The 10049-nt window shown below is 54.2% G+C and overlaps 1 protein-coding gene across 1 annotated transcript; it reads right to left on the reverse strand.

Annotated features, from left to right (window-relative positions):
- Positions 1-1088: 1088 nt before the first annotated feature.
- On the reverse strand, positions 1089-4961 carry PG985_007210 (RalA-binding protein 1; the record flags this gene model as incomplete). Its single annotated transcript, XM_066826979.1, has 1 exon — positions 1089-4961. One exon carries the CDS (start codon positions 4959-4961, stop codon positions 1089-1091), a length of 3873 nt encoding a protein of 1290 aa, XP_066684654.1.
- Between the last annotated feature and the right edge of the window lie 5088 nt (positions 4962-10049).

Below are 10049 nucleotides of genomic sequence, written 5' to 3' on the forward strand. Positions count from 1 at the left end.
GCAGTTTCTCGAAAAGTTGTTAGTAACCTAGCAGGTGGAGAAGGAAAAGAAAGATAAGCGCATCCGTTACGCCGCCGCCGCCGCCCGCTGTTGCCGGCGCCGGCCCAAACGGTGCCTCCTCACGTGCCACGTTACGTTACGGCCGGGCAGACCCCTATTCACCATCGCAAGCGAACGTGAGAGTTATTAGTAATGCGAAGACCCTCCATTTGTGACAGACTTACGGCCTCGATGGAAACGGCCGTAGCCCTAAAACGCCACTTCGGCTCGCAAGTCGGTGGTGCACATGGCGCCCATCAGATTCCCGCGTCACTTCTTACAATTGTGCATGTCGTAGAACACGGAATCAGCGGAAGTAAAGTTCATGATGCTTTGTTTATATTCAGACAATCCCAATATTGTCCGGCTCGAACTCAGATCACCGCGAGCCCGCAAATCGAGGTTCAGGCTATGTACAGGCTAGATTCGTTTTTTTTCGGCGACACATTAGGGTCGCGAACCGAACGCCGTTGAACGTGAATATCATAGTTTCCTTCGCAGATGTTTCGCCAGACGCTGTGCAACATGTCGCATGATAAGCTCAAATCCAAGCCGTCGTAAAAAAAGAACAAGAAAAAAAGCTGCCGCCCAACGCCAAAATCTGACTTTCGCTCATCTTAGTATTGTACATCAGGTGCTGGAAAAAGAATCGACTGCCTCTGCCACATCGCCTTCAGCATTGGCACTCGTCCTTCGGTACATCCGACGCGTGAGACTCTGCCGTGCTTTTGTGTCGTCTAGCCAAGCCTGCACTCTCTCATATTAGATAATAGGAAATGACGCCACTGCCTCTCCCAGGACACGGAAATTCCGAGCAAGGACAGTTGGCCATTCCAAGTCAAGGAAACCCCGAAAATGCTCGCCGAAAGATGTCATTCGGACGTGGGTATGGAAAAATAGGAAACAAGAAACAGAAAAAACATGGGATATCTCCGCCGGAAATGGTGTTTGCCTCGTCGAGTCAGATTTTGTTGACGACATATAAATCGAAAAAAAAAAGAAAAATAGGCTCTTCAGGTACGCGTGCCCGTCACATGACCTGCTTGTACTCACATCCGGGTCTCGTCACGAAGACGACTCTTAGAACCTTGATGATTGAGCATATTGTTCATCATCAGAGAGCTTTCTCGTCGTTTCGGCTTGGCCGCGAAGTTCTGTTCATAGCCAGCCGGTGCCTGCTCGTAGTGAGGCCGATCATATGCCGGTGTTTGTTTACCCATGGCGGCAGGCTCGTAGGTCGCTGGCAGTCCGTAGCCAGTGCCCTCGTAGGCGGGGCGGGCGCTGCTATTGTAGAGATGGGCGCCGGTCTGTTGTGCCAAGTATTGCTGGTCGTACATGTTTGGACGTGGGGCTGGCGGTGCTTGCGGACGTGCTGGCGGGGGAGTTGGTGTTGAGCGCTGCTGCGGCTGCTGCTGCTGCATGTCTCCTACGCGCCTGTGGGGAGATGATGCCACCCCTGTACCATTGGATGGCCGCCGTGGCGGGGGGTCGATCGAGCGAGTGTCCGGCTCGGAGGAAGGAGACGGAAGTTCGTACTCTTCAGGATCGATGCCAAAGATGCCTTCGTAGTTCTGCAGAAGCAGGGCAAAGACTGGAGCGGGTATGTTGAGGGTTGGGGAGAAGACGATGCCAACATTCCTGACCGTCATCTTGTTCACGTCCGAGTTGTTGATAATCTTGATGAGGAAAGCAATCAGGTACCGCAGCAGGGTGCCGTTCGCCTGCGGAAGGTGCTGTACCAGTTCGGCCAGTGCCGCAATCTTCTCGGTGTGACTCGACATCTCTGTGACGGACAGGAACTGCAGGTGCAGGTCTCTCGTCAAAATCGTGGTGGGCAGTTCACGCAGATACAACTTCAGTAAAGAGGCTACTGCGTGGATGTCGTAGTATGTTTCGTCTGTCACAAGATTGACGTCGCCCTCGACATTGAAGCGTTCACGGAGACCCTTGATAACGACATTCGACCCACTGAGTCGGAAAATGCCTTCCTCCAAGATGGCGTTCTTGGAATCCAGATATTGGATGCATCGGAAAACAACCGAAGGCAAGGGCACGTTGACATCAACGGGGCCGCTAAATCGGACGGCATCACCAAGCGACGAACCAAAGACCTGGTGCTGGGAGATTCGAGGCTCCCCGCCTTGGATAGAGGATCCAACGCTGGAACCAAAGAGCGACTCCTGGTCGTCAGTTGATGAACGTTGCTTGGGGCCAAAGCCGAAGAAACTTCGCTTCCTCGCCTTCTTCTCTTCCAGAGTTGGTCCAGGTGCGGTAAGCGAGGATTTCGAAGGCATCTCTCGAGGAGCGGGCATTCCCCTTCCCGGAGCCGCCGCCATGCGCTCCTGAGAGTCGGGCGTGGCCGAAGTCTTCCGTCTCGCGCTATCCGGTGGAGCATCGGCTTGCTTAGTGCCTTCATAGCTGATGCCGATCAGGCCATCCTGGCTGGAAGTGCGCACGGCCTGAGGCTTGGAAGCACTGCCCCTCGACTTCTTCCCATTCGTCGAAGCACTTCCGCGCCTATCACCATGGCTGGCCTCTGCCTCGGGGTCCCGGTAGTCAATCCAGCGTAACAACGTGTCGACCCACTGATCACGCTCGCTGTCGCTCTCGGCGCAAAGCACATGTTTAACGTGGCTGGTGGAGTCCTTCTTCTTCGGCTCAAGCACCAGGAAAGCGTGTCGGTACTGGTTGTCGAGCTCCTCGTTGTTGGGGCCACGCGCAGGCGCAGGCGACCCATCTTGGGTCGTCTGCGACTGTTGCTTACCAATTTGGGCATTCTGTAGTTTGATGGTGCCCAGATGCGCACCACCAGGGGTTTCGTAGTACTTGAGAAGAGGCCCGTCGAGTACAAAGAACCGGGCTTTCCAGCCGCCAAAGTTCTTGCCTCTCTTGGTCAGATAGCCCGTCTTGAACGGCCGCCCGCCGGCGCCCGTCTTCTGGGTGCTTGTTTCGACCTTGGCCTCGGCAACTGATCCGGTATCATCCGAGTTGGGAGGCAAAATGTTAGTCGACAGATACTTGCAGAGCTCCACAGCAGTCGGCGTGTCTAATGGTGTGTTCAAGGCTTCCTCGAGATACATGTTCAAGGCAACGCGCCTAGCATCCAACTTAGCGGGGGCGTGGCCTGTGAACAGGGAACGGTCGGGTGTTCGCGCGGTGAAGGCCTGGCAAGTTTTCAGTCGCTGGTCAAGCTTGCCGAGGGACGCAATGTCCTTCTCGCAACGCCAAAGCTCGCCACCCTCGGACCGTAGGAAGATAGCCAAGGTAAACACAGGGTCCTCCTCCAGTTGAGTGAGCGAAATCAGACTAGCCCTTGACGGCTTCATGCGAGACGATGCAACCTTCACAGTGATGGAAGGAAGAGCATTCGGGGGTAAGAGGAGATCGGGATACTCCTCAGTGATGAATCCCTTGTAGACTTTAGTCCGCTCAGTGGGGCTATCTAAAGGTGCTGTAGGGCTGGTCTGGATCGGCTCTATCCTCAGCTTCGAGACACTCAGCGGAGCAGGTACGGACCCGGGCGAGATAGAAGCATTAGACCCAGATGTGTTGGGCGGGAGGGGGATCGGTTGCCTGGGCGGGCGTGGTGAGAGGCGGCCCGCCGACGCTCCAGTTGATCCGGGGGACATGGTTGGTGAGTTAAGTTTGTCCATTGGCCGGGGACTGGCGGGAAGCCCAGGACTCGGGAGAGGGGCCAGCAGATAGTTCTTCTGGTCATCTCCATTGAGCATACCGGCAAGGGAAGCGGGTGCATTACTGGGAGGAGGGACGAGTTCCGCCACGGAGTTTGCGGGTGGTTCGAATTCGGCCTCTTTCGGGGTCCCCTTTTGGCTGCCCTTCTTACTCTTCTTTGACAAGCTACGCCTTTCTGCCTCTTGCAGCGCCAACATCTCCCGCACCCTGTCGTCTTCCTCCCTTGTGCGTCTGCGCCCCCGCTTCTCGGGTATGGGCAACTCGTCTACCTCTAATAAAGAGTCGAAGTCCGAGTCTGTGTCATTCTCACCTTCTGGCGAGATGGAAACAGGCGGCTTGTTCTCCATTCTCAGGGCCAATGGCGCAGGCGGGGGCTTGCGTGGGGGCGGAGCAGACGGCGGTGGGAAGTGCTCAAGAAGGGGGCTTCCCGCAACCTTGGTAGACTTGACTGGCGGGGCAGGTGGCGGCATACTGGGCGGATCGCTTGGTGGGCTTCGCGCAGGGGGCAAGCCCACGCTCAAGGGGATATCCTGGCTTTCCTCGGCAACCTTCTTGGCTGCGTCCGCCGCGTCTGCTGCGCGATCCTCCTCTTCGTGATCAAATTTGTCGAGAGCATGTTCCGACGGCTTAGGCATCATGTGTGACGGATTGAGAAGCTCGCCGACTGCTGAAGTAGGCCCATTGGATACCTGGTCGGCAGGCGGTGTGATTGGGTACGGCGCCATGGCCATGTCAATGGGAGAGTGCTTCACGCTGTCTGAGTCTAGGTTAGAAGGCGATGCTGGCACATCAGCGGCTTCCTGCACCGGGACGGCATTGACGTCCAAGCGAGGAATAACCGGCGTTTTCGACGACGACGACGATGGAGCAGCCTCGTACGTGGCGTTTGAAGCGGCCATCACCTCCTTCATCTTTTTCCGGTACTTCTCCTTGTCTTTCAAGGCCCGCTCTAGGTCCTTATTCAACCCCAGGATCATGGCTCTTTGCTTGTCCACTAGCCGCCAGAGTTGAGCGTTTTGTTGTGATTGGGATTGCTTCTCCTTGAGCAAGTACTGGATCAAAGCTTCGGGGCTGCCAGCTGTTTTAATCAGGTTGGCGACCTCGGCCGCCCCGGGCAGGGCGTCAGAAGAGATTTTGGAAGACATGGTCGACACTGACGAGTCGATCGAGGCCGTCCGCGGCGGTCCTTGGATCTTCTCGACCTGGGCTGAACTTGAGCCACCCGCCATGGTAGACATCGGGTTGGCGGGATGGCCAAGGAAAGGCGTCGCGGTCACAATAGGCTCGGCGATGCTACTGGTGTCATTCGGGAGAGACGGCGCGTGAATCGATCTGTAGAGGTTGCCGTATGTTAGACTATCCGTGTATACCTACTAGTGCGGTGCACCTAGTATAGTGTGTGCTTCCGGTTCAACCCAAATCTTTGGGTCCCGTCGCAAAGTGAATTGGTACGAACCCTGGGAGAAAAGTGATTGGCGTCGCTGGAGGAGACAGTTGTCCCTGCGTGTACGGGTTCTCGAAGGTGCGAGACCGCTGCTTGAGGTTGAGATGCCCTATACGGGCAAAGGCGATTTGCTGCGCTGGCCCTCTCACTTCCTGCGTTCCTGGCGATGGCGGGAACGAATCATGGACGAGTGGTGAAAATGCTGATCGGCTTGGGCTTGCGCTAGGCGGAGGAGAATTGGCGAAGTTTGTATTTAGAGGGCTGGGTGCGGCTCTTCGTTGTGACCTGGTGGAAGGCGGGGAATTCGAGCGTCAGCGGTGGTCTCGAAGAATGTACTGTATTTGCTTCTTCCCAATGGCAACGGGCCGGAAGATTGTTAGGTTGGGCTGGGCGTGTGTGCGAGTATGTGTGTGTTGCACAAAAGTTTGGTTGCAGTACAGCAGCAACGCCCAAAGACCAAGAGGGTAGAAGAAAGAACCTGCTTAGGGACACCGTCTATGTAACTCGAGCCCTCCAAACGAATCAAGAAGAACGAGTTTTCTGTCACACAGCCGGTGTCGCGAATAAGGAAGGAAAAAGCAGATACAAGCTGTGGAATGGGAGGAAAAAACAGAAGTAAAAGACTGGCCGAAGAAGCAACGGGGGTTATGCGGGTCGGCAGGCCAGGAACAGGAACAGGGTAGTATGGTAGTATAGATAGGGTGTAGGAAGTGTGGGAGTTTGGCAGGTGACGGAAGAGGATGATTTGGATGATAGGATGGAACGGAGGTGCTTACTTTGTGCCCAACGGCGATGCTAACGGCGAATGGCTGTCGAGGTCGAGAGCAAGAGGGTCGGGAAGCATCAGGTTCACCTGCTGAACTCTACCTATGGTCGGGCTGTCCTGGTCGGGAAAGTAAGTCGAGTAGCGACGGTTGTCCTGGTCCGGGAAATAAGTCGAGTAGCGACGAAGTTGAGCGGGCGATGGGCCATCGCTACAATGGAGCGCATGCTGCGACATGGTCCACAATGCAGCGCTCTTTCTTCCAAGGGGACTTAACCCTCCGACAGCCAATTAATGATGCGGAATGTTTGAGGGTCAGAGCTCGCTCGGCTTGCAAGGGGGTTTTGAGACGTCCAACGGCCCTCCTCCAAGCTGGGTGGCCCTGCTCAACGTCGCATGTATTTTAAGTCCTCTGGGAGCTGTCGGATTGCCGAGAGTTCGCACTCAAAGGAACGTCGGTAAGAGAATGAAGAAGTTTGTTCAAACACCAAGGCAATAATAATGAGCGTATATGTCGAAACAGAGCAAGGCGAGAGTGCCACTCAGCAGCTTATTCCAGCTGGACCCGAGTCTTGGGTTGGCGTATGTACTTCTGTTGAGCTTGCCCAGCTTGTAGCAAGCAAAAAGTCCAGGCCGGGGGTGTGTGGTGAAAACGCAACCGCTATACAACAGCGGTTCTATTATAAGCCACGAGCAAAAAGAAGAATCACAAAAGTTGAGAAGAAGAACAGGACGAAACAAGACGAGCAGAACGGCTTTCAATAAAGGGTCTTCTTCTTCAATAGTTATTAGAGCTTCCATCACCGTTTTTTTCTCATCGCAAGCTATTCTTGCCAATCGACCGACCCGGTGGCTAGGTAATTGCATGAGGATTAGTTCTGCAGTGCAGCTACACAGTCGGCGCCACTAAAGCAGATTGCATTCAGCACCGGGCCCGATTGGCAGGACAGATGTGGCTAGCTCTTTGCGTGATCACTCACGATAGTGTCCTTCATGAACTCATCATTGGCAAGTCTGCATTGCGCACTGACACCTGGATCCTACTGGTATGCACCAGACCGGAGAACTGTCAGAATATACCAAGTCGGCCCTCGGGTACCCACGCAAACCGACATGTGTGCACTGTTTTTGATCGGCAATGACAGGCAACCTTATGACAGGTAGGTAAGTAACATGAAGTGACATTATACCAGTGCGCCGGTTGGCATATAGTTAATCTAGATCCAGCACCAAAGAAACTTTTGTCAAACAGCAGCACACGGGCATCCCAACAGTAGTGAGGGCCTAGGGCGCGCCACAAAGCCGACGTAGCCACTTGCACCAAGTATAATGGCCAACATCCAGGCAACATCGATGCGCTGCCCCAGATGCATTCTCTATGCATCTGGACTTATTAAGTACAGTCTAGCCGGCTACTACGAGTCGGTTGCCTGATATCATGCGGAGTATACTGCTCAAAGCACCGACTGTGCTTGAAAGTGGGCTGCGCAAGCGTCTGGCTGAAAAGGAATGTAGAAGTTGGGACTGACTGATGATGAAGATAGGCACGACACGTCTCTGCTCCCACCAGACGCATAGCTATAAGTTAAGCGCTGCGCATTACAATCCAGAGATCGGCGCCTGGATGGCCTGTACTTGACCCTGATGTTTACCTATCAACCTTCTTATTTGCAGATTACGGATGGCCGTTCTCGCCGCCTCGAAGCAAAAAAGGGCAAGTGCGTGTTGCACCTTTTCAGCACTTGTTGCGTGGTGTGAGCGTGTGAGCAAAGTACATCTTTGAGGCGGAGAGCTTGACCACACTAACTGGCATGGGGCTCCCTGTGCCTGCAGGAAGCTATTTTTGACGGCTCCTCACTGATATGCACATTTGAATTTCCAGCGTGGGAACGCAGGGGGGAGAAAACGGCAGGGTATTGAAAGCACCTTTTAGTGTGTCCAAAAGGCCAATCTCAATCTTCGCAGGTGTGCGACTGCATCATTTGATACGATCTGACTCTGGACGATGATTCAAACCCTCCTCCGGGCGAGAACAGTCTTCTCTGGGTAACGTTGCCCATGACAGATGATTCCAACTCGGGTACAGTACATGCATTCCCCCGCATCTCACATCTGAGCCCTTGAAAGTGTACCTGCAGAAGCCGCCGCCTTGGCCACCCACCCGTGATGCGGTCGGATCCTGTATGCAGGGGAACGGGGATTTCTCTGCCGGGCGGCCTTGACTAACAAAACCACTTTAGGCATGCTTGGCTTGCTCGATTTAAATCGTATCACCGTCGAAAGCAGTCCTGAAAGCGGGAAATCGTGTCCCTTGCCGCAGTTGCGCAGGTCAGCAATTCCAGAGGGACAAAAAAGCAAAGGTGCTAAAGTGAACGGAACCATGTCACGTCACTCCCTCCCTAATCGAAAAAAGCTCGGGTTCTTTAGATTGGTCACATCAGTTTCCGTACGATCCCCCTAAAAATCCTCCGAGGGGGACAAGAGGGGGGCCCTTTTCTGTGGCCAGTATTGACCCTGCCGCCCGCGGGAGCTTTTTTGTGACTGTGTCCAGTCCCAAATGGTCTTGGGAAGCCTTTGGCTGTCATTACTCGAGGCCTACCAAACCGAATACTGGGATGATGCCGTGTGTCGATCATATCTCCAAGATGCACGGGGTAGATTGCGAAATCAAAGAGGGCCCACTGAACTATGTGGATGCTATAGAAACTAAACGGCTACTATTCTGGGCTACTGCACTGCGCGTTCAGCTCGATGATTCGCGCGCAATAATCAATCCTCTGAAGAAAAGCGCGGGGCACGAGTCTGGACTGTATCACAACCCATATCTATATCTGGCCGGGCGCAGCGAATCAGGCAATAGCCGCCGGGCGCAACCTTGACAGCGAGGGGACCGGCATTTGCTGTCGCAGGCCAATCACGGCTCAGCAGACTCAAAAGACGGGGAGAAGGCGGTGTGATGAATGGTGCCTCCCTTCCAAATACCACAACATTTGCTTCGTTCCGCCAACCTGGGTTTTTGCGCCGATTATGATATGACGGGTTAGATGAACCTGGACACCGAATGGCACGCTCAAGATTACTATGCTGCAGCAATCTGGGTCCGTCGTAACAAATACCATTTTGGCACTAGGCTAACACTACATACTTATAGTCCCGTTATAGTGATCATGCGCCTGATCTGTATGGGACCATAGCGTCGACCCTTAGTCAGGGGTGGACCGTTCAGCCTATGGGAGGCCAGGGCAGTTTAATATCTCAAGTCAGTACCTAAATTACTAAAAGAAGAGAAACACGCCCTGCGACACAAACACACGCACAATTCTCACGGAAGCCTGTGCGTGATGCCATTGACGCCCATATAGGAGAACGTACATATGACTCTTTGGTATCCCCGTGAGCTGTCAAGACATAGCATCCGGATATAATGGCGAACGACTGGAGAAGGGGCAGCGAGATGCCGGTAGATCTACTACCTGACTTAACGGGCATCCAGGACCCTTTTTCTTGGCTCTGCCCCCTTTCTTGATAAGACATGCCCGCCGAGGAGCCAATCAGAGCCGGTGGGTATCCCCTTCAAACCAGAAGAAGTGTTCGCTCCATAGCCATGACCGACGTGAATTCTTCCGCTCCCCTCTCATATCAATAATGACGGGGAGAGGGATATCCGTACAATGATCTGCGAAGGGCAGTGGGATTGGCAGCTCCTCAGGTGGCATACCTAAATGTCGCCCAGCCTTGCTCTTTTTTCTCTCTCGCACGCGACCACATGAGTTCGTTCATCGGTCGCAACTTACTACTAGCAATGCCAATCCCGCCAGCCTCGCGGAGATATCACGGACTTCCTCTGCGCCAGCCTTGGGGCTTGGGCCAATGCTAGGCAAGATTCCTGTAACAGCGTGAATTCGATACGCCCAGAGCACGGGACTTTAAACGTCCCCAGTCTGGGCTCTGCACTGGTCGCAAACACAAGAAAAAGGACATCAGCCCATCCAGCCTGCCCAGCTCTAACAGGCAATCAGACGCTCCACACCCATGGCAGGCTTCCCGAGGGCTGTTACTTAACTTCAGCGACGCCTCGAACGGTTTGGTGACCCTAGCTGGGCTCGTGCC

The sequence above is a fragment of the Apiospora marii genome (genome assembly GCF_038362585.1).
Source record: "Apiospora marii strain CBS 49790 chromosome Unknown utg000004l_segment0_segment1, whole genome shotgun sequence".
NCBI classification, from domain to species: Eukaryota; Fungi; Ascomycota; class Sordariomycetes; order Amphisphaeriales; family Apiosporaceae; genus Apiospora; species Apiospora marii.